Raw genomic sequence first — 24,806 nt, forward strand, 5'->3', positions numbered from 1 at the left:
CTCTCCTGCCCCAGGAACTCCCCTGTGGTCACTTACTGTTCATCTCCGTTGGTGTGTGTGTGTGTGTGTGGGGGGTAAGGTTGAATTGGGACCCCTCGTCCCCATCCTGCCTTGGGGGAAAGAGTGGGCTGTGTCTAAACAGACATTGCATCGCAGTTGCCCACCTCTTCCAAATGGCAGCAACCACAGTGACATCTCTGCATACTCCACTAAGGTCTTGTGAGAACCTACCTGGGCTGTGTCTGGCATTTTGCTTCATGTCAGCAGTGCATCCATCTGTAGGTGTGCCAAGCAGTGGCATTTTCCACAGTTCTTGTGCTGTGTCTGGCACTGCTCTCTCGTGGTGGTTGCATGCAGTGTGAGAAGGGATGTGGACTTTCCATCAAATGCTAATTTGCTCAGCTTTTGCTGAGCTAAGGAAATATTTCCACTGCTTTTTCTTAGGTGACGTTGTTGGCCACGTGGACACTATTACGTTGCCACATAATGTATATGTTGTTACAGTGGTAATTACCTTCATGTTTAAAATGAATCCCTTATTTTCTAACTTGAAAGTATTGCACCTGTCCTCTGCATCCATTAGCCAATGGATTAATTCATTTTATTCATTATACCCTTGACTTGGACACATATGCAAAGATATATTCGTATCTGCCCAGAGAGGTTGTGGAGTCTTCTTCCTTGGAGAACTTCAGAAGCTTCCTGGACATGGATCTAGGCAACCTGCGCTACGTGTCTCTGCTTGAGTTGAGCTGGATGACCTCCAGATGTCCCTTCCAACCTTAACTGTTTTGTTATTCTGTGATATATAACAACAGTGTGTGTATGTGTCTTGTATCACAGAATCCTGAGAGTTTTAGCAAAGCCACAGAACCCCGTCCGACCTCTTCCTATCTCATTAAAAAAATTAGCTAATAGCAATGCACTAGAATTAATATTCACTTGCTTTTTTTTTTAAAATTGTATCTGAAACTGTTTTATTATTCTCATTTTAATAGTTATTTCTACTAAATAAAGTTTTTTAATTTATGTGCAAATTAGGTACCTTCCTAAAAAATACATGACTTTATTTCTAGCTGATGAAATCTAGCTAGTGTCCACATTGCTCCATATATGGTATGGGGGGGTTGGATGGGAAGACCTAGAAAATTGTTTGAGAAAGGAGACTTTTTTGCTTGTCCATACAAGGACCACAATAGGGTGTCTGCGGATGCATTTGCAGAGGGAGGCAGTCTGTGCTTCTTGCGAACCCATCAAGGTGGAGCTTAGCTGACAGATGAAGGCTGCAGTCAGGTGCTTGACGGACAGAGGTGGCAAGTCTTGATGGAAGGGGCAGTGCCCGTCTGGTGCAGAGGGGTCTTTCTGCTTTTTGGAGCTGCGTGCACCAACAGAGAGCAACAGATTTGCACCAGGGCTCTTGCTCCCATCTGCAAAGCAAATGCAGAGAGTGGTCGGGGGGCTGTTGGGGGTGCACTGCATGAGGAAGGCTTGTTGAAGGGGATGTTTGTAATTCTTCCACTGCCTACTCTAATTATACCCCTAAGTGGACTAAGTCCTAATGCAGTGGGCACTCCTGGGAGTTGGGACTGTTTCTTGGTCAGAGATTGGACTGCCAGTCAGCTAGGCGAGTTTGTGTGGGCTCTGTGTGCAACAAGTCAGGCTTGTCAGTGGTGAGAGGGTTTGTCGCATGGGTGCATGGGCATATCACCTCTAGGGGACGAGCATTTCATGTTTGGAGCTTGCTGCGGTCATGTGATATGATGAGGACCAGCCACAGGACAGCTGTGTGTGAAAGGGCTCAGGACAACTCCGTGTATGCTGGCAGTGGTGCTGGGTTGCACAGCTGTGCATCTTCCCCCAAAACAATAGCCCTTGTCCATGCTTTACGCTGGGGAAAAATGGAACAAGGATATCCTTTTAACCCTGTTCTTCTTTTCCCCTTTGTATAAATGCTGTGCCCAGATGTGTCCCTTGTTGCAGTGTAAGAGCCGGCAATGATGCTTCTGCCATTTGTTAAACTGACAGCACTTTCCTTGCCCATCTCCTCCAGATTCTTATCCCACACCCATACGAAATTGATGGTCAGTCTCCAGCCCATTGCCAAGACCTGCTACATCCCCATGTTTGGGAAGATCCACTGGTGTCTGAGTGGGTTGGGAGCAAATGTGGGGCTTAGTGCAGCTCCCTTGAGGGGAGCAGGGAGCACCCAACATTGCTGGAGCCCAGGCAGGAGACATGGCGGTGCTGCGATGCCCATTGTGTGCATGCTCACATGTTTCGCACCCCTCTCTCTTGGGGTTCTGCAGAGTGTCCCCTGACTGCAGCGGCTCAGCTGGAACTTGGTGCCGAGATGATCAAAGCACTGCGCAATGGGGGAGCACACCTGGATTTCCGGACACGGGAGGGAATGACAGCTCTTCACAAGGCTGTGCGGTGCCGCAACCATGCGGTGCTGCTGGTGAGTCATGGCTTGGTCCCCTGTGCCCCAGTGCCAGCCGCTCCACTTCCCGACTTGGCCTCATGTCACTGCCCGCCACATCAGTGTGCCCTCCTGGGACCGAAGTACCTGTCTTGTGCTGCAGTTGGGGAGCACAGCTTGTTACAAAAATGTGGCACTAATGACCTGAGTCCTGGGGAGGGAAGGGGTGAGCACCACCTGCTGCCATGGCCGCAGCACCCCAGTCCCTCGTGGGGTGGGTTGTCCTGTGTGGCTGCCTGGAGCTGCAGGACAAGGGAGGCGCTTCTCCTGCAGACGCTGCTGGACCTGGGTGCCTCCCCAGACTACAAGGACAGCCGAGGGCTGACGCCCCTGTACCACAGTGCCATGGTCGGGGGGGATCCCTACTGCTGTGAGCTCCTGCTGCATGACTACGCCCGGCTGGGCTGCGTGGATGAGAACGGCTGGCAGGAGATCCACCAGGTGAGACAGACAATGGACGAGGTCCAGCTGGGGCCACCACTGCCATACTGTCAGTGAAGAGGCCTGTCCTGTCCCCACAGGTGCCGCAGGGATGCGGTGTCTTGTTGGCGGGCAGTAGTGGCACTGCATGGCAGGATTGGCTGGCATGGGGGGAGGGTCATGTCCTGGGTCCTGTCTGGGGATTTGCTTGGGGATTGACGGTTCTGTGTCCCACCCAAGGCCTAACATTCAGGCTGTTTCATGCTGGCCTCAGTCAGTGGGGTCTGGGATCCTCCCCAGATTACAGCTGTGCCAGGACAGTGATTTGGGACCTCGATCAAGCCTGAGGCATCCTGATTACAAAAACACAGTTATATCCGCATCTGGTGGCACAGGGAAGAAAGAGATGGGCTAGATGGGTGAGGGGACCTGAGCTGGCTTTGTGCTTCAAGACTGAGCTCCTTCTGGAGAAGGGAGAGTGTGCTGGCTCTGCCTCAAATCCCCCGGTCTGGCACTGTAAGGAGGGCAGGCTGCCTTTGGGCCTGTGGCCTCCCAGAGCACTCAGCTCTCAGGCCTTGCAAGGTGAATGAGTACTGGTACATCAAAGGACAGATGGATAAGAGTGAAAAAACAAGAGATGCGTTTGTGATCTTGATTTGTGGGAAATGACTCTCCTCCTTCCTGCCTCATCCTGCATTTCCACGGCTGATCTTTGAGGTCTGCTCATCCCGGAATGGACCAAGCACAGAGGAAAACACCACACTAGATCTGGATCTATTGCACTCTGCTTTGCCTGCTTGTGCTTCAGGGCTTTTTTCAGCAGATTATTATTATTGATGTAGCAAATGATCTGGAGGAGGCCCTGATACCTGCATGATGCTGAGCCCAAATTTGCAATCAGTGTAAAGGTAATTTATCTGATAAGTGTTTGTGTATATATTGCTGTAAGGAGGAGCAGTGAGTGTGCATGGGTGTTAATGGAACTCTTCAGGTTACTGTTCCTGTCTGATAGAACTTTTCTAGCACAGATGAATCCAGAAGAGGTAGGAGGATGTTACAAAGTTTATCACTTCCCTGCTGATCTCTCATTTTATTTTTCTATTTCTGTTTTCCCCTTCTGCATTTTGAGCAGGCATGTCGCTACGGCCATGTTCAGCACCTGGAGCATCTTCTCTTCTATGGAGCTGATATGACTGCACAGAATGCCTCAGGAAATACCGCTCTTCATATTTGTGCTCTCTATAACCAGGTACTTCTGTGTGATTCAGGGCATGAGAACAAAGAAAACGTAGATGAGGAACTAGCCTGCCTGAGGGAATAATGCTGGGCTGGGGTATCTTCTGATTGCTATTACTGTTTGCAGGCCTAGAAAAGTTTTTCTGAATTGTATACACCCTCTATCTTGGGATGAGGTTGTTTCTGTTTGCAGCACCAGTCTGATGTTAGATTTCTCAAGAGCCTGGTGGCCAGGGGGAGGAGTCTGTGGTTCAGTCTAGTCCCATTCAGAATATTTTTGCTGATTTACTGCCTAACTTGTTCTGTAATTTTTCCTCTGGTTCCTATTCCTTATTCACACCAAGTGCAGCGAGCCCCCATCACTGGCTGGAGGGAGCAGTTTGCCTGGGTGGAGAGTGCTAATTTGGTCCAGGTGCTTGCATGTAACTTTGGGGAGGGCACATGCCCCCAGCAGGGCTTGTTGGGTATGTCCTGTGGCTTTTGCAGCCTTTGGGGCAGGCATGTGGGCTGGGGTGCTATCCCTGACACAAATGCTCATAATGGTGAGAAGCTGTCACATGGGAGGGTCAGGCTGGATGTAAAGAAAAGCTTCTTCACTGAGAGGGTGATCAGGCATTGGAACAGGCTCCCCAGGGCAGTGGTCACAGTGCTGAGTCTGCTGGAGTTTAAGAGGTGCTTGGACGATGCTCTCAGACACATGGTCTAATTTTTTGAGTGATCCTGTGTGGACCTAGGAGTTGGACTTAATGATCCTTGTGGGTCCCTTCCAGCTCAGGATATTCTATGAACATCTTATTGCCAATCTCTGAATTTTAAAGAAGGGTGACCAGGCAATGCAGAGTACCCTGCCCTCAGGGTCACTGATCTCAGTTCAGAAGAAATCAAGGGTGGTGGAAGAGCCCTCTCTGATCTTACCCTCCCACTGCTCTCTTTCCAAGATGTAGAGGTCAGTATCTAAGGATTTCTCCTGTAGGTTTTATTCCTTCCTACAGACTTTATACATTCTATTTTCTGTTTTTGCTATAAAGAGAATTTTTCAGATTCCAAGATGCCGACGTTTTAAAAGGTGAATACTCTTATAATTTGCAATAGAAGCCGATTTGTGGCTTGTTATGTGATGGGTGCACTCTGCAGACCCAGGACTCTGATATCTGGGTTTATGCCCACTGGGTTGGTTAGGCAGGGCAGCATTAAGGAGTACAAGGGCCCATAAACATGTGGAATTAACAGCACAGAAGTACAGAGCATTCAAAACAAAAGTAATAAAAGGCTTTAGGAAATAGCAATACCTGGGAATGTGTAGTGGTCACTGTGCCTCATAGGTGTGGTCTTGGACTGAGTATAGGGCTTGATTATGGTGGCAGCACCTATAGCTGGCACACAGGTAGATGGAATTGGTCAGCTTGGTGCCAGAGGTAACCAGTTCATGGGGATTCCTGATCCTTTTATATTCCTTGCTCTTGCCAAAGGAGGTTTTCTGAGTGCAATGAAACCATGTGGTTTGCTTCTTTGTTGTCACCAGTCTGCAGTGCTAATCAGTCTCTTCCTGTTTCCTCCTTGCTTACTTTCCCAGGAGAGCTGTGCTCGGGTTCTCCTCTTCCGTGGTGCGAGCAAAGAGATTCGCAACTACAACAGCCAGACGGCATTCCAGGTGAGGCAGTGAGCTCTGGACCCCAGTCCCTCCCACAGAGCTCCTCTGGCATGGGCAGTGGCAGCCTCTGACATGTCCCCTGGGCATGCCTGGGATAACATTTACTGGAACAAAACCATTGATTCAGGACGCCTATCCTGACACTGGAGTGGGAGGGAGGAAAGCAATCATATTGTACATGGGAAGGACTATGAAGGTGGTATCTTATGGTGGGAAACTAAAAGAGCTTTGCTTGTTCTGTCATGTGTAATGGAGGTGGAAAGGAGGAATTATTGCTCTCTGTAGAAGTGTTGCAGTAAATGTTAGTGAGGGAGCAAAATCCCCAGGAATAAAGGACAGTTTTGCAGCAGAAGTGCACCTGAACTTGCTGTTAATAAACTTAAAATGGGAGTTAGAAGACCTCAAGCCGCTATTGAAATGGATTGAAATTCTGGAATAGCTTTCATGTAAATACGCTAGGTAAAACAGATGGAAAAGGGAAACTTGGTCACTTTGCAGTGTGACTCCTTCCTAAGTTTGCAAGTCATGGGAAAGTGATTGCTTGCAAATCATCACAGGCTGCAGTCTGTGATACAGGAGGTCTCTTCCCTTCAGTCTGCTTTGTCTTTCTTTTGAAAAGTTCTTGAACTTGAAATAGCATTTCTGCCTGTGCTTTTGTTGAAGCATAATCTTCTACCTGAGGACCTTTCAGAAATGTTGTGACTCATTGTCCAGCTAATACTAATCTTCAGGTGTCCCTTGAGAGCAGAGCGTGTCTGTCAGCATCTTAATCATGTACTAGCTCGGGTAGCCTCAGATGAGCTCCCTAACCATTTTCCCTTTAGAAATGCTTTTCTTCACTCTTTCAATGTTGTTTATAGAGGCTCTAGGCCAAAGCATCTCAAGCATGACCATCACAATGATGTTGCACAGCCCCTGCAAGCATCATGAGTGGCTGCTGAGTGATGCCTTATTACAGATACAATCGCTCTTGTTCCATGTGTGCAACTACAACTGTTTGAGCAGCAGCATGTCCTGGGAAGAGAGGGCTAGGAAACTGGGCAGATATTCTGCACATGCTGGAAATCAGCTACACTCGGATAGTGCTGTGCCAGTGTTGTCTCTTGCATGGAGGAAGTGGGTACTTCTAGTGAGCATTGTGTCCTGAGGGATAATCTTTCTTCCAAATGAACTGAATACTTCTGTAGCTTGAATGCCGTAAGTACTCAGGGGGAGCTGAAGTGCTCTCTGACATAACCTGCCTGCTTACTGGCAGCCACGGTGAACTGGCTGTGGTTGCCTCAGAAGAACCTGCTGCCTGCTGTGGGAATGGTGTTATATTCTGCATCAGGATATTTCATTTAAATTTTAAGTACATTTTAATGCAAATTGAGCAAACAGTCCCAAAAAGAGTACGTACAATGATGGTAAGTACACATGTACAAATTAGGCAGCTGTGTAGAGATACCAATTATTAAGCTCTCGTGTGTACATAACTAATAATGCATATGTAGTTTCGGGAAATGATTATATAGCTTATATTCTTAAAAGTAATTTCTTTAGGAAGACTGAGGCCATGTTGCTTACAAGCTGTGTTATGTGTTGGCTTGGATGCTAAGAGAAGAAGGGGCCTGGAAGGTCAAATTGAGCATTCCTTATAGCCTGTCTGGTATTTTGTCACATGTGGGAACTTTAACATAGATTTGTGCCATGGGGGTACACCAGTAATAGAATAAATTCACCTAGTAAGTGGTTGTTGTCTCATCACACCCGGTGAAGCTGTGAGTGTCATTTGTGTGATGAACTGCAGTTGTCTGCAGAGAAGGGAAGGCTTGTCCTCCCCTCCACAATGGCCCAGAGAGCACAAGGGGACTGGCTCCGGAGGGGTGCTCACGTACACAAGTAGAGTGCCACCACAGACAGCTTTGCTCTGAATTACAGTGAGCACTGTGCCTTGTTAACAGCAGCGAATGCTGAAGGGTGCGTGAGCTCAGCCCTTGGTGAGGACGCCATCCTATGCGAGCCTTTTCTCCATGAATCCACCTTAACTCAGACCTTCTTCTGCATGTTCCACCCAATCTCCCACCTCGGGAGATGGTTCGTGAAAGGGTTTGTGTGGATGGAGGCAGGAAGATCTGCTGTGCTCAAACTGTTGCTTTCCAGGGAGTTTTCCTCTGGGAACTGAGGTTTTTCCCATCTGACTGCTCTTAGATGTCATGTGAAAATATTCATTTCCAGGGAAGTACTTTTTCCAGGAAACTGTTGCCTCCTTGTTGAATGGGCTGTACTTTTGGAATCAAGAGATGGAGAAAGGGCAACCTTTTTGCATTGGGCATTTGAAGGAAATGGGGTTGTGTAGCAGATGGTGGAGAGAACAAATGGCTTCTGTTCTGATTTTGCTCATGTCATGCAGAGTCCCAGTGAGTTCTAAGAAGGGATAAGCAGTGTTTGTCTTCTTTTTTGAAGTAGTTTGACCAATTGGAAGTTTCTGATCCAAAGAATTAAAATCATGCTTGGTAATCTGAACAGTTTTTTATTGACAAGTATAACCTGATCCAAACTAACATTTGATATTAGTGTTATGTGCTCCCATCAGCTCCCAGCTTTCAAACAGAAGCGCTCTGACTCCTTGCTTAGATTGCTTGCTCAAGATTTCAGCATGTTATTAAGTTACTACATGCTACAAAGTCTGGCACTTTCTCATGCTTTGTCTTTGTGTAGCCATGGTAAAGAGGTGCTACCTCTCTGTGTCTGATTTTCAGCACAGCAGAGGAAAGCCAAGCCTGTACAAAGGAGAGTGCATTATCCAGAGCAGTTCTGTGGCTGCTGGGAGCTTGTGTAAATGCCTCTGCTTCTACATGGCTATTTGGTCAGTTTACTGCATATACCTTGTGCTAATTTGATTGTTACTGTTAATCAGATAGCGTGGTGTCAGTGGCCTGAGATGACTCACTCAGATAACACTGAGTAATTTAGAGGGTTTAAAAGTTGTAATCTCTTTGGTTATCTTCCATGAGGCAAATCAGCATGTTCCTTACCTAGGGAGGTAATGCCACATCTCACTGTGTTGTGTGTTGAGTTCTTCCAGCTGCAGAATGGTCTGATGGAGCACTTGCGGACTGCAGCATGTGGTCTGTATGGTGGGGCAGGAGTGCTGGGAGCATTATCAACTCTTTGTGGCTAGTGGCAGGCTTCAGAGAGGACTGCCAAAGCAGGGTAGGTTTAGGGTAAGAGTTTTCCCATAGTACCTTTTCAGCTTCTGGAAATCTTCAACTTACTGTTTTATCGAGCCAGGGTTTATGCCTACATCTGTCTTCCATTGTTCTTAGCTGGCTTGACTTCCATAAATTGTATGAGAGTCCTGTATGGAGATGTAGTCCTTCCCAAAGCTCCCTAGCATCATCCAAATAGGTTTTTCTCACTAAAGGTTGGATAAATCATTTTTCAGGTAGGATACTGCATACTCAAAATACACTGGACAAAAATAATGTAATTTTTTTTTCCTTCCAGCTATTTTAACAGTGTCGCTGGTGGGGAATCAGAAACAAAGTGCTACTAAAGCACTAGTTGTCTCACAAAGAGCAAACCTCCCATGTGTCTTCAGGTGCTCACTGACTGGACTTGGGGCATTGGCCAATGGAGCACACTGTGGGTCAGGGGCCTGCAATGGGAAGGCCAAACACTCAAGCCAGAACTGTGAAGACTGACAGTTGCAGTTGGGATGTGGTGAACCCACCATCATATTTAAACAACAGAAAGACATCCAGCAGATGATTGTAATGTGTAGACAGCCATACAAGTAGATGGTTGTGCAAACACAGTGAATGGTTGCTGAGTGGTCAGTCTGACCCTGCTGGGGGAGGAGGAGGACATCTCCCTTTCCCCCAACAGGGTTAGATGCTATGGGACATGGTTTGGACAAAACAATGAACAGTCAGCATGGCTGTAGGGCTCTCATGCAGAAGCTTCATGTGGGGTCATTCCTGCATTGCTCCCTTCTGCCTCTCCCGTTGCAGATCCCTCATCCCTGTGGTCACAATGCACGTGAGGTGGAAGGAAACCGATCCTGTTTGGACACAACAGCTCTGCAAGCTGGGCTCTTTGAATAGAGCAGTCAAAGATTTCATGCTATCTGTCCTAAGCCTGCTCCAGCCTTTCTGTTCTGTGAAAGGACTAGGAAGGAGCTCTGTGGATGCCACATGCCCCTTTGTCCTCTAGACTCCCTTTTCTGTCTTTTCTTGCTTCTGATAGGATATTATTGTGTTGGGATCATACAGCATCAGATGCTTGGGTGCTGAATAGTTGCCAACAGCTGAATGATCCATTTCTTATTTCTGTCTCTTTTTCTTGGCCCTTTTCAGGGACAGTTTTCATGAATCTGCCTTGTCTGGAGGTTAACATTGTGTCAAGGAAGATAACCACTTCCATTGCAGGGCTGTATTGTCAGGGCCCTGAGGGCACTCATAGTCGTTAATGTCCTTGACCAGCCTCACCTGGGGCCCCCACCCTGCCTGTGGGCCCAAAAGCCCCATTTTAGCTCAAGCATGGGACTGTTGATAGCTCCAAGTCTTCTAGGTCAGCCTGTCTACAGTTTCTTTTCTTTTTTTTTTTTTTAATTGAAGTATGAAGTGTTAGCTACTGTTCATTTGCAGTGTTTTGGGCTTCTCTTTTTTTTTTTTTTTCCCTTAATGTCAGTTGACAGAGTGATTCCAAAAGAGATGACCTTCCAAATTCTGGGAACAGCTATGTCCCTTTTTGAGTATGCAGATTACATGACTTGACTTGGAAATGAAACCGTTTACCTTTGCAAGCTGAACTTTATCAGAACAGTTGTTGATTCTCAGGTGAGCATATTATGTGTAGATAGTCTCCCCTAACCTTGATTTGGCACTGCCTGGGCTATTTCCAGTAGGATGCTGGATGAGACTTTCTGGGACCATCAGAAATCCTCCTGTTGATGAAGTTTTATTGACGATCCACATCTGATGCTGTCAATGAGCTATGTGAAACAGCCTTCCTGTCTCACGAGGTTTGATGTCCAGGTGACAGTTTGATTGTTGGAGTATACATTAACAAGTGTGTATGATGGAAGAAGACACCCTCTACTCTTGTAAAAGTCATTGTCCCTATGGCTCTCATCCAGCTTGTTTTCTCTAGGGCCTTTTCTGCTGAACTGCTCCTCAGCCTGTCATTGCCAAGGCTGCTTCCTTCCCAGATACATGACTTTGCATCTGTCCATTCTGAATTTTCTGGGGGTCCTCCTGGCTTATTCCTCCAGCCTGTTCAGGTCCCTCTCGATTGCAGCTTTGCCCTTGAATATATTGATCATCACCAGTCTGGAGGTACCTGCAAACCTGATGACCTCTGTGGTGTTCCACCTGTCTGTGGCTGTCAGGTAGAGAAAGACCCATTCACAATCACTTTGACCTGAACCATCCAACCAGCATTTTTTTCCCCATCTAGCTGTCCATGCATCCATACTGTAATGTCCTCATTATTACAGACAGAGATGAGACATGGGAAGAGCCCACCTGTCTTATTTCCCTGTGTCCTCTAAAATACCTGCTGATTTTGCTACCTCTGTATCAGAGGCTGGGCCAACTGTGCCACTTCTGTCTCTCAGCAGTCTACCATGTAGTGTCAGGTTGGAGAGCTGCTGTCAACAGAGGAACCCTATCTCTTCCATATAGAGATTTCCCTGTAAACAGCAGGAGAATCCTAAACTGCTTCTGCTCAGTAGCCATACAAACCACTTAGTTTCTGCTACCCATGCCTGTGTCTCTTTTTCCCATGGGTTCATCAGTCACAGCTCTTCTGAGTGGTTGGTGTGAGATGGGGTAAAACCCTGCCTTAGCTGTGTTAAGTTCTGTGGTTTCTTATCACCTGGCTTGTCACTGCCAGTGCATCAGGTCATGCTTTCCTTTTCCTCCGTGGCTTTCGGGTGTCTCAAGGGCTCACTTAAGTATTTTCTTTCTCAGGAGCCCAGTACTCTGGTGGGATTAAGCCAGAGGTCACAAACCAGCAGGCTTTTACTTTAAAACTCTGGGTTATTTTTTAACCCTTCATTTAATAAAAGTGGCTTTTCCAGTTGCCCTTATACCTGCTTAAAAAGTAGAAGTTCATGTTGTTATAGATGACTTAACCTTGCACTGTATTTTTCAGTGGCCTGTTGGAGATGCCAGCAGTTTCCTTTTAAGGAGCATCCAAGTTTTATCTTAATACTGCTAATTTCCCAGTTTTCTTTCCCAAATCTCATATCTCTAACATGGAGTCTGTGTTTTGTGTTCTCAATGTCAAGATAGCTCTTTTTTATTATATGGAGAGCATTTTGGAAGTTACTTGCACTGCCCCTGTATGTTCCTGGCTGATGTGTTTTCAGTGGCTGAGTCATTTCAGAATCACTTGTTTAATTTCTCAACTCCAGATATTTCTGGTCTGGACACCTGGAGCTTGGCCCTTGCCTTCTTCAGGTGTACTGGATTGCTGCACCACCTCAGAGCTGAAGTTGTGTTGGTGGAGCGGTTTGCAGCTAGTGCACGAATGAAGGACCTCAGGAGCTCTCTACAGCAGGTATGCAGTTGCCTCAGTGTCATCCATAGCGCAAATGTACATGTAGGCTTGGTGATAAGCTGCAGTTCATCAAGCAATCTTGTTCACATGCTAGCTTATTGTGTACCTGCTTATTTGAGTCCTCTGAGGCACTGACTTCCTATGAGGAGGGTCTGGAATGGCAACGGGCATGCTGTAGCTTTCGTTTTCAGGCTCAGAAGGAGAGGGGCGATGGAAATGAGCTTGGGCTCCCATGGTAGTTCAAAGGAAAATGAATCCAGCTGTCAGTATTGGGTTATTTCCAGTTGATGTCTGTGTTTACATGCACGTGTTGTCACTGGCAAGTCATCTTTCTGCATGTATTTTTACAATACTCCTTTCCCAGCAGTAATGGAAGATACTTTACTGGATCTGTGACTTGCCTTTTCTGGTGGAGGCTTCTCATCTGTGTTTGCCACAAAACCTTTTGTTTGGGCAAGGTGATTTTTCCATTGTCTCCTCAGGAATGTTTCTGATGCCCAAACTGAGGCCCTTAGGGCCCATCAGACACTCCAGTGCTGTTGTGCCCGAGTGCTGCTTATGATATCAAAATAAGAAAAGTTGCCTATAAAACACAGCTTGGTTATGTGCTGTATCCATTTGTCTGTGTGATTTCCACTCTGCTTTGGATACTAGAAAATTATTATAAATGTATGAACTTGTACCAATGTAGCTTTTACAGCCAATAAAGATGGCTATGAGAACCTATCAAAAAGTGAACTCAGCATTGAAGGTTTTAATTATCAATGGATACTAATTCAGTGATATTATTTGAAAAAGATAATCATAATAGTCTTGCATAAGCAAACCTTCAGCTCAGTATGGATGTGAGCAGGTGACCTTGGTATCAAGCTGAAACTAAACATCTTTAAACATAGATCCTGCTTTCTTTCCTGTCAATCTTGTATTCCAATGGAGCTATGGGATTGCTTGTGTTAGCTTATCCCAAACACTTCTAATGTAAGTTTTAGAAGTGCAGACAAGTTTCTTAATGATCAGTAAACGTCAGTTTTGTACAAATTTCTTTGTCCTCAAGATACTCATGGTTGAACTTTTCCATATACAGGATTATCATATGCTGAGTAAATAAGAGTTTTTTGGGGTTAGGTAGTTATGCTATAGGTAAACACAATTTCTCGTTATGAGTAGTACAGGCTTTGTTGTTGTAGAGAGCTTCTTTGGCTATGGTATTCTCAATCACTTGTGCTAACATCAGTGCTTCTCAGTTGGCAAGACTGATCTTGACCATGAAGCTCAAGCACAAGCCAGAGGTTTTAGATAACTCTTAACTCCGCTGTCAGTGTTTCAGAAAAATGTTTGGCTTGACATTGAAGACAAGAAATTGTTGCCTGAATCGAGGGTACATGTGCAAAGATCGCCCCCCCCTGCAGAGCAGAGGTGTTGCTCAGCATTGTCTGGTTCATGATGGCCTGATGTAGGGCAGGGGATGTGCTGGGCAGCAGCATGGGGATTGGCAGCAGTTTCTTGCATGCCTCATTTGGTAGGCAGCCAAGGTACCCATCTAGGCATGGTGGTGTGGGCACGTCAGGAGGTGACCAGGCTCGTGGATGCATCCAGCACGGAACGAGTGAGTGGCTTCATCTCTTCCACTTGTAATGGGGTGAGGTACCACTCACCTAGACTTTGTGACGTGGGCAAACACCTTAGTGTGGGATTCCCTCAGTAAGAGGCAGTCTTTGGGTCTGAGCAATTGATGGGGCTGCCCATGGCATCAGTGGTGAGGTGCTCAACAGGTCCTGTGGGGTTTAGTGTGTGACTCATCCCTCAAACTGCAGAGCAGGATGTATATCTCTGCATCATGACTGGATTTCTTCCCTAGCTCTCTGGGGATAATGTAGCTGTGATAATTTCACATGTAAAATGAATAGTATGATAACTATCATACGACCAGCATGGCTGAACAGAGAGCTTCTCCAGGAAATCAGGAAGAAAAGGAATGTATGAATTCTTTTGGAAGAATTCTGGAAGAAGGGGCAGGGAACTCAGGAGGACTTCAGTGCTGGTGTGAAGTTGTGCAGGGAGAAAATTAGGAGGGCCAAAGCCCAATAGGAACTCAATTTGGCAATTACGGGAAAAGACAATGAGTACATTCTATAAATATATTAACAACACAAGGAGGACTAAGGAGAACATTCATCCTTTATTGGATGTGAGGGGAAACAAAGTGATGAAAGATGAGGAAAAGGCTGACATACTTAGTGCCTTTTTTGCCTCAGTCTTTATTCGTAAGGCCAATTGTTCTCACTGTACCCAGCCCCCTGATTGGAAGATGGTGGCAGGGAGTGAGATGAAACTCGTACAATCCAGCAGAAAACTGTAAGTGACCTGTTATGTTATTTGGACATTCATAAGTCTATGGAGCTAGATGGGATTCATCCAAGGGTACTAAGGATATCCCTGACTGTGAGGGGGTCTGGGCTGGTGAGCCCAGTCTGGCCCCAGTGTCTTGATGGGTCTCACCAGTGCTGAGTGGAGGGGAGCCATCCCTGCCCACACCTGCTGACTGCCATCAGCCATCGCCACCCAGGATGAGCTCAGCCTTCACTGCCCGAGGGTGCTGCCAGCACTGGGTCTGAAGGCCCCTGGGGTCCCTTGGGCTTTCCTGCAAAGCCATTTGCTATCCAGTCACCCCATCTGGTTGTGTCCCATTCCATCCCACAGGGTTGCTGGAGGCCATAGTCAGGGCTTGGTGCTTGTCTCTGCCAGTCCTTGTGGCCATTCCTACAGCTGTTGGAGGCCCCTCTGAGGAACAGCCTGGCTCTTGTTGCCTGTTGACTGCTTCTAAACTGGCTGACAGTGGTTTCCCTTTCATCGTCATGGCTGTTAATGAAGGTACCACATGGTGCCAGCTGCCATGGCCATCCCTGAGGAATGACCATCAGACGGGCTTTGTATTGCTGACTGTCACTCTTTGAGACTGGTGGTCCTGCCAGATGTCCGCCTACCTCATCATACATGTACCCAAAAAAGACCTAGTCCTGGTTTGCAATAAAAATGCTATTGGAGACCACACTGAAAAACTCCTGAAGTTAAGGTTAGATGTCTCCTGTGCTTCCCTCATTCAGTGTCAACCACCTATTGAGCAGGCCATATGCAGATAAGACTAAGAAGAAACTTGAGACCATTTTGTGTGCTGTTCTTCCCATGCACAGGATCAGCACTGTCTGAATGTTTTATGACTGATGTTTGTGTGACCTGCTCCTGAGACCCTCCTATGCTGGATATTGACTGCAGCTTCCTAACACAGTCTCTGTGCTTAGTTGTCTCTGCTGTCAGAAGGCTTTTTCTGACATCTAAGCTGAATCTTTCTTATTGAATTTTAAGCCCTTCACTTTTCCTTGGTTATGAAAAACAGATTATTTTTGTCCTTGCTGCAGCTGCCTTCTTTCTGCTTTTATGGCCTCATCACCCCTTCCCCACCTCATCTTCTGTTCTGTGGACTAAGTGTCCCAGAACATGCAGGTTTTCCTGCAGAGACCTTGAAAGCATAATCTGATCATTACTGTTGATTTACTGTGGATTCTCCCCTTATCTTTTATTTAATTCAGTTCCCCAAAGTAGCTTACACCAGCTGACGCTCTACCTGTTCTGCACAGAACAGAGAGATTACATCACACGTTAGAGGTGAGGCTGCTAATTGTAAATTAGCAATTTTCCCTTTTCCTGGCACAATGTGACTTTGTTGACTCATGTTGAGCTTGTTATCGTGCAATCCTCAGATCTTCTACAGCAGGACTGCTGCCTGCTGCATTGTGGCATGTGTCCATGCCTGGTATCACAGACTCACCCAAGCGATTCAAGTTGAGCAGACCTTGGGACATCTCTAGTCCAGCTCTACCGCTCAGAGGAGGGCCAGCCCCAGAGCTGGTGAGGTTAGCCAGGGCCTTTCCCACTAAGTCTGGGAAAGTTCCCACGGCTGGAGCACTCCCACCTCTCTGGGACTTGTTCTAGTACTTAGCCATTCTCCTAGTGAAGAGTCTTTTAATTGTGCCCTAACAAAATTTCCCCTGGTGCAACTTGTGCCAGTTGCCTCTTGTTCTTTCTCTGTGCACCTTGGGGAAGAGTCTAGCTCCATCTTCTATAATCCTTGAACATAAATCTAGATTATAGTTTTCTCTATTGAGTAAAATCCTATTTTTTTTCCTCATACATTTCTTGAGTTCCCAACAATCATTTTCATTCTAATCCTCTAATCAGTTTGCACCTCCTTCCAGGTTCATCTCATTTAGGAATTTAATAAGCAGGCTCTGTACTCTATCATCCAGGTTGCTAATGAAAAAATTAAATACTGCTGAACCTGGGGTAGGGTCCTGTGAAAACCATTCAGTGTGTTTTTAGACTGTCAGTAAGTCATGAATTAGTTTTCTGATCAGTTTTTCATCCACTTAGCAGGAGTTTCACCTAGACTTAATTTCTGTAGTTTCTGAGAATGTCACATAAGACTGTCAAAATTTTTGCTGAAGACAGCTATATGGGATCTTCAGTTTCTTTGCTCTTCACAAAGCCTGGCATGCTACCCTGTCATAGAAGTAACTTGGATTCCTTGAATTGGGTATGCTCTTTGCAAATTAATGCTGTTGTTCTTCTGTTTACAAATTGTCTGCTTCAACCAGCGTTGTTCTGGACAATAAAATTAAGCTGCCTCTTCTCTAGTGCTGTTTCTCTCTTTCTTGTGCTGCATATTTTAAATCTAGTCATAGCATCCCTCCTTTTCAGGCATCTGAGAACCTTCAGAGATGATTGGAGTAAACCACTAACTCTGGAGATTTCTCCCAGCAGATTTTTGGCAGTGTGACTCACACATGGTCTGCAGATCTCTGGTGATTTGTAGAAAAGTAAAGGCAATTCATAGACAGATTGCAAAAACAGGCACAAAGGCAAATAATGCCCCAAATACCATGTGACAGTTTTATCGGGCCAAACCGATTTGCTGATTTGGTGATATTTGCTGAATGATCACAACCAATTACAAAGTAAAAAGCTAAAGCAAAAAGCCAGTTAACCCTCTGGCATTCATCATACTAACGCTTTCCTCCCCTGACGATTTGCTGGTGCACTTGATCCACTCTTGCAGAATGCATTATTATGTTTTCCTGTGTCCTGTGTATTCTTTGCACACTTTGGTTGCTATATCTCATTTCATACCTTGACCTTTCTCAATCTTTTGCATCTGTCACACACATAATTGGGCCTAATAACCTGGTAGCACTTTGAACGGTTCACCTTAAATCCTTAAAGTTTTGCATTTTGATGTTAACTTAACATACCATTTGCATAAGCTTTTAGTACAATACAAACAGGTTGTTAGATGTATTTTCTTCAAAGATTTGTATTTTGTTGCTTTAAAATAGACATCATGGTCTGAACTCTGCAATTTGCAGTCATGTTGCCCAGGCAACAGAATTTTCTCAAATGGAGTGATTTTGTTAAAGAATGTCTTCACTTAACAATGGTTTTTCTAATTTAACTTAAATTTTAGCTGACAGTGTTTAGATTTATAACTAATTAATGACATCATATCTTGTGATGTTATAGAAAATAATACATCTAATTCTACTTATGTAGATTACAAGTGTCAGTGTTAAGTATACTTGGAAGGAAATGACAAAGATAGTTATTTTACACTTTAGCTAGCTTAGCTGTAAACTCTTGCAAGCTAGCTGCCATTGTTCCTCAACATGTGTAAAATACACAAACATCATCTGCTATTTAACATGCTTTAAAGAGTTAGTACTAACTAATGCCAAATTTTTTTAGCTGATGTGAAAATGTCTATACCATTATTTTTATTAATAAGCTCCATATTTTTCTTGTCCTCACTACAACAGTAACCTTGTTCTCCTCCATCTGTTCTCTCCTGTCAAGTGTTTGGGTTGTAAGGGTTGTGGGTTTTTGTAAGTGTGTGCAGAGCCTACTGATTTTGCTCTCTAGCTCTACTATAGTAGAAATTAAAATAATTTATGGAGGTGTGGAGTTCCAGTTGGCAGTTCACACTGGAGTGGTTATTCAACCTGTTGTGTATTAAAAATGTAACACATCTTCCTCATCCTTACTGCATTTGCTATCTATTTGAGTGGGAAAATGTATTTTTTGTACTTTTAAAAGTATGTTTGTTAAAAGTTAATGTTATAATTGATTACAGTTTCTGACCTTTGAGAAATATATTATATGCTTATAGGATCTTTGTTGTCTTCAGTGATCAGATAGCATAGTAACCCAGCTTCTACTAACCTTTCTAATACTCAAAATTAAAAACTTCCTCATAATATGGGTTTAAGAAGCATGGTTTGCAGCAAAAATAAATAATTAGTGACTATAGTGTCTAACTGTTCCTTTCAGATTGGTATTGGTAATGTTTTCAACATGTGAGGCTGGCATCTCCTCATTTTGCCTGTGAAGCCAAGCAGGTTTCAACACCTTTTGGAGTGCTCATCATCTGTTCCCACCACCTTCCTTGTTTCTTCAGGCACAGAGGAGATTTTGTCTCTGCAGTTCTCTGCTTTTCTGATAAGCCAAGGAGATAACATGCCTCGCTTGTGTGTGGATGCCTTCTCTCTTTTTTTTTTTTTTTAATCATCATGTCTCTTTAGGCCTATTGGGAATTAAGGATAAAAAAACCCCTTCCTCCTGAAAATAAAAATTAATTACCCTGCTGGAGTGCAGGCTTGGTCTTGATTCAGGGCTGGAAATGCCACCAGGCAGTGCAGGCAGACCTGTCCTCCCCCGCCCCTGAGGGTGGGTTATACGGCTGACGGGGACCACCACATCTGTGCTCCTTGCTCACATACAGTCTGCTGCATGAGAATTGCAGTGTAGTGGGGTCTGCCACTTTTCTTCAAAAGCAGTTTAGTTACCCTTGCTGCTAGAAGTTGTCTTACCTCAGTGCCACTCTGCCTAATTTAATCCTCCCATTATTAGCTTTTCTGTGTGTTACAGAAACTGGAAAGCCTTGTACTTGAGCTTCTGCCCCATGTTGTAGTAGCTGTGCACAGGGATTATGTCTCCACTGATAAACAGAATAACTTTATTTCCTTCACATACGCATCTTAAAGGCTTTTATAGCTACTGGATCACTTTTGTGTACATCAAGATCTGCCTCTCTGTCCCCATGTTCTTTACCATGGCCACTAGGAGCATCCCATTATGTTAGCACACACGGGTCCTGTTACTGTGACACAGAGAGCTCTTGACTAAACTCATGTGTATATCTAGTTGATACATTCAGTTATTCTTTTTGGCTGTACAATTTTATCCTGACAGTTTATGCAGAAGTTTTTTTTTTTTTTTTTTTCCCCTTTGTGTTGCTTAGGCTGGCTGCTCTCAGGCAAACATCAGATTTTGGCTCAAATTCTGCTGTAGCCATGACCTGTCTGTTATCCCACCAGACTGTGTGTCTTCAGTTTTACCCTCAGAATCAATACCTTTGGCCAGGTGGTCATTACTGACACAGGGTAGGTTGGGGTGAAGAACCTGAGCAAAGCCACTGAGTAATGCCATCTTTGACAACATTTCTACATCAACAAATGCATTTTTAGCAAGTTAAGTTATATATAACAAATAATATGTATATAATCAATATATCCTGGATCCAATCTGAATATACTGTCACGGAAAAAGATAAATTTGCTATATCATACGTTCTTGGGCACGAATGTCTTGAATGGAAATCCAGATGCCACATTTTCTAGCTACCCTCAGTAGGCAATCAGTCCTGGAAATGTTTGTCAAATCTGCTTCACAACTATCAGCCAAGGAAACTCTGCATCCAGTCAAAGTAGTTTTTGTCAGTGCTTATCTCTGCTGAGAAAATCAGAAATTTGTTCTAAGTTTTTAATTTTTTTTGAAAGGTAAGTGTATTTTTTTTTGGCCTTCCAAAAGCAGATTGGTAGGATAATTGATCACCAGCCTTTTTTTTTAATACTTTTTTATTTTCCAAAGACTTAAGATGAACAAGCCCAGTTCTTTCCATCTTTCCTCAGCCTTCATTTTTTCCAAATCTCCTTTCCAACTTTCTGCTTTCAATTTGTTTACCTCGTTCTTAAAGACCTGTGTCCCAAAACTGAACGTATCAGTCCAGATGGGTCCTTGCCAACTTTTAATATCGTACTGTAATACAAATAATTAAATTTGTCTACGCAATATCACCATTTTCTTGGCTTGTGTTTAGTTTGGGGTTACTGATGCTACCACACATTGTTTTTTGTTTATGATGCCTAGCCAGTTATTCTCTGCCTCGTATTTATGCATTTTATTTCTCTGTTCCAAGTGTAACACTTTGTGCTAGACCTGAATTTCATCCTTCTCACTTCAGACATAGTTGCTTGTCAGCCAGACTCATAAACTTGTCAATCAGTGTATTTATTTGTCAATTTATGTATTATGCCTTTTTCTTTTAACAAGTTTAAAAAAATAAATAAGGAAATTATCAGTAAAGGAAGAATAAAATCTAATTAAAGTCTAGTGTCTAAACTGGCGTAAGGTATGCAGGCGAAAATAATTTAGAAAAGCATTCTAAATGCTAAATACGCATCAGTATTCTTAATGTACTGTACATGGTCTCTGAAGATTTTAGAAAACAAAGTAGATGTTGTGAGTGTAGTTAATGTTTCTTGTGCTATGTAATTTCTAAAATATTGTTATATTTCTGAAAACATTTTGAATAGCAAGAAAACCGATCAGATGAGAAAAAGGTGCAGTAGTGAATGGAAACAATACAAATATAAACCCAGATACGGGCAAAAAATGCAACTGTAAAGCAAAGAGAAGGGAAAAGGTGTGAGGCACCATTACTGAAAATATGAAGGTGAGTTCTGGCTTCTTAGCAGAATGAGAAACAGGAAGGAAAATAAAGAGGAAAACAGGTAAGGGAGGAAAACTGAGTTCATTTTTGAGAAAGTTGAAATTGCTTTTCTTTTCAATGAAATGAGAGAGCATACTCTTTTTCTATCAATTCCTACTCTGTAATTGAGACTTCAGCCCTTACATTGTTAACATAAAACTTTTTCGTATTTCAGAAGGGCTGATAGTTTGGTGTGCTCAGATGAAGCTGTCACATGCAGAGCAGTCCCTTCAGCATGAGCAGCCAGTTCAGGTGGTGGTTCACACTGACCGGCAGCCAGCATTGCGCCAGCCACGATGCCAGGGGAGCATGGCTGGGAGGCTGAGCATGCCGGCTGAGCTGCATGATGCCTCTGCAGCAGGCTGTCTGCAGGGGGCTGGCAGCCACCAGGCAGCGAGGGAATGTTCATTTTGTCTCACATCCATGTGACTGATGCCAAGCAGCTCATTCTCTGGTTGCTGAGGTCAATGTTTTTGATTATTATAAATATTTGAGAGCACTGGTGATCCTCCTGTTCCCCGGAATTTCTCTAATTTTCCAAGACCCAGTATTTTAATGGGCATGAAAAGTTCCATTACTAGTTTTTCAAGACTTTCTGAAACTTATCAAGACTTGTCTATTTAATTGTTAATTATGCTTAGGAAATGCTATCAGCAATCTTTCTTCCTTTTAGTTAGTAAATTTCCATTCTGTATGCTCTGCCATTTGGGAAGAATGCATTCCCCTGTTCCTACTAAATACCTGCTTTCTAGCCTTTTCTACATTGCTGCCTACAATTGTATCATCTGCATCTTTGATGGACCAAGGACTTTGATGGACCTGTGATTTTTCTTCTTTGTGACAGATTTAAAATGTAGGTCACTGCCCTATTCAGCTTCTCTTGTCAATCATAAAGAGTTGAACTCTAAGCTTCCCATTGCTGGAGTATAAGCTTGCAGACCAGGAGAAGACTAGCTGAGCATGATTGATTTTCTGTCATCATGTAATAGGCTGAAAGTTGCTTTTTGAGCGGCCAAGCATGACGGTGCTCAAAGATTGAGTGTATATGCCAAATGAATGTGTACCTCAGGCTTGCCACCGTGCATGGGACACACATCCTCCTCTCCTGTGTGCTGCCTCTGTGGGCATCTAGAGGTATGTGCCTGTGTGCTGCTCCAGGTACAAGGCAGGCTGCTTACCAAGGAACAGGTTTCATTTATCTGATGAACTTCTATTTTTATTTTTAATTTACTTGCTCTCTCAAGGGTTTCTTCTTATCCTCATTTTATTTAATTTGTTTTCTCTCGCTTTTCATTTGAAGTTTGTCTTACAGAAATTGATCAGGTTTCTGGCTTGGTTCCCTCCCACTCCTCCTCCAGTCTTCAGTGTGAGACTGATCTAATTCTGAGTCAGATGCCATCTCAGCTTCAATTATCCAGATGATGCTGCTGACTTGAAATCTTCCCTGACCTGCAGCAGTCACGTTCCATTTACAGATGTTACACTGATGTCTCAGCTTTGCACGGGAAGCCCTGAATTTCATAGAATCATAGAATGGCTTGGGTTGGAAGGGACCTTAAAGATCGTCTAGTTCCAACCCACCTGCCATAGGCAGGGATGCCACCCACTAGATCAGGTTGCCCAGGGCCTCATCCAGCCTGGTCTTGAACATCTCCAAGGATGGGGCATCCACAGCTTCTCTGGGCAACCTGTTCCAGTGCCTCACCACCTTCTGAGTGAAGAACTTCCTCCTAACCTCTAATCTAAATGTCCACTCTTTTAGTTTAAAACAATTCCCCCTTGTCCTTTTGTTGGCTGCCTTAGCAAAAAGTTGTTCTCTATCTTTTTATAAGCCCCCTTTTAAGTACTGAAAACCCTCAGTGAGGTCTCCCCAGAGCCTTCTCTTCTCCAGGCTGAACATCCCCAGCTCTCTCAGTTTTTTTTCACAGGAGAGGTGCTCCAGCTCTCTTATCATCCTTGTGGTCCTCCTCTGGACCTGCTCTAACAGCCCCACATCCTTCTTGTGCTGGGGGCATCAGACCTGGATGCAGGACTCCAAGTGGGGTCTCACGAGGGCAGAGCAGATGGGGACAATCCCCTCCCTCGACCTGCTGGCCACTCGTCTGTTGATGCAGCCCAGGATGCAGTTGGCCTTCTGGGCTGCAGGCACACACTGCCGGCTCATGTCGAGCTTCTCATCTACCAGAACCCCCAAGTGCATCTCTGCAGGGCTGCTCTCAATGCGTTCTTCTCCCAGTCTGCACCCGTGTCTGAGGTTGCCCTGACCCAGGTGCAGCACCTTGCACTTGGACTTGTTGAACCTCATTAGGTTCACATGGGCCCACTTTTCTGATAGCTCTCAGGAGGTCTGTCAGAGGCAATTCTAATTCTGATGGTAAGGACCGTTCTCTACATGCTGCCCAGTCCCTTGAGAGCATCCTTTAGCACTGGCTGGACCAGAGGGCAGACTATGACTAGCTCTTTCGCAGAAGGACTGGCCTATCCTCTTTAACCTGTGCTACTTTCTCTGCACAGCACCATCCATCATGACTCCATGTGAACAAGGCAGTTGAGAAATGTACTTATTTATGTCTCCCCTCTCTCCTGTGTCTGAGGTACTCATTTCACCGAAGTTGAAAGGAACCTGTGGATCCGATTCAACCTCTGTGCACAAGCTGGGTCACCCAGAACTGCTTGCCCAGGACCATACTCAGATGGTTCTTGAATATTTCCAAGGCTGGAGACTCCACAACCTCTCTGGGGAATGTGTACCAGTGCTCAGTCGTCCTCACAGTAGAAAAGTGTTTCCTGATGTTCCAAGAGAACCATTGCCTATTGTCCTGTCACTGGGCACCACTGAAATGAGACTGGCTTCTTTTCCTCAGCACTGACCATCCATGGACCTTGCATTCAGCACTCTGTGCTTAGATCTCTTAAGGTCTGTTTAATGGCACTGTGAAGTTTCTGTGCAGATGCTGTATAGCTCTGGCCAAACCTGTCATTATTTCCTTGCAGAATCTTTCTCTGAGCCTTCAAGAGATACCACCAATACACTTCCTGTCTCTGAGGGAAGCCAAAGGTCGCTTCCAGAGCCTTTCAGCAACACAACCAATTCGTGGAAACCGTTGACCTGTATAGCTGCTATTGCGTGTATCGCTGCTCTGGCCTGCAAGTCTCCAAAAGCAGGCTGTAGGGGAAGTGCTCCCCCCTCCATCCCCCCATGCCAAGGCTGATGGCTTCAGCTCAAAGACTTCCTGAGCACAGCATTTCTAAGCTGCCTTCTTGAGCTTTTTTAGCTTCCCAGGAGTGTTTGGAGTTCAGAACACCCTGTTCCCCTTGATGGAAGAGATGACAACATTACCTGAGTCTCTTTAGGATGGTTTTGTGGTGCATCTCATTAGGAGAATCATCTTGTTTTTCCAGTAGTTCCATATACCTCATCTGAATGTATTGAGAAGATTCTCCATCTCTCTTAGGCTAGAGCTGAATGGTTACAGCTTTGGAATTTTTTTCTGTTTCTCATATATGTTTACCTGTACCCACTGCCTGATGCAGATCGTTAGCAGATACTCCTTGTAGGCTTAGTGGCAGAATGTTAGTCAAACTGCTTGGCT

The 24,806-nt window shown here is 44.8% G+C and overlaps 1 protein-coding gene across 1 annotated transcript in view; it reads left to right on the forward strand.

Moving 5' to 3' along the window:
- SHANK3 (SH3 and multiple ankyrin repeat domains 3) overlaps positions 1–24,806 on the forward strand; it is a 385,179-nt gene that overhangs the window by 90,061 nt on the left and 270,312 nt on the right. The window contains exons 7-10 of the mRNA XM_040544765.1: positions 2,307–2,458; positions 2,753–2,920; positions 4,032–4,148; positions 5,709–5,786. Of these exons, the coding sequence (XP_040400699.1) occupies positions 2,307–2,458; positions 2,753–2,920; positions 4,032–4,148; positions 5,709–5,786 (515 nt within the window). The remainder of the gene's footprint in view (positions 1–2,306; positions 2,459–2,752; positions 2,921–4,031; positions 4,149–5,708; positions 5,787–24,806) is intronic.

This window comes from Cygnus olor, chromosome 1 (assembly GCF_009769625.2).
Source record: "Cygnus olor isolate bCygOlo1 chromosome 1, bCygOlo1.pri.v2, whole genome shotgun sequence".
Lineage (NCBI taxonomy): Eukaryota > Metazoa > Chordata > Aves > Anseriformes > Anatidae > Cygnus > Cygnus olor.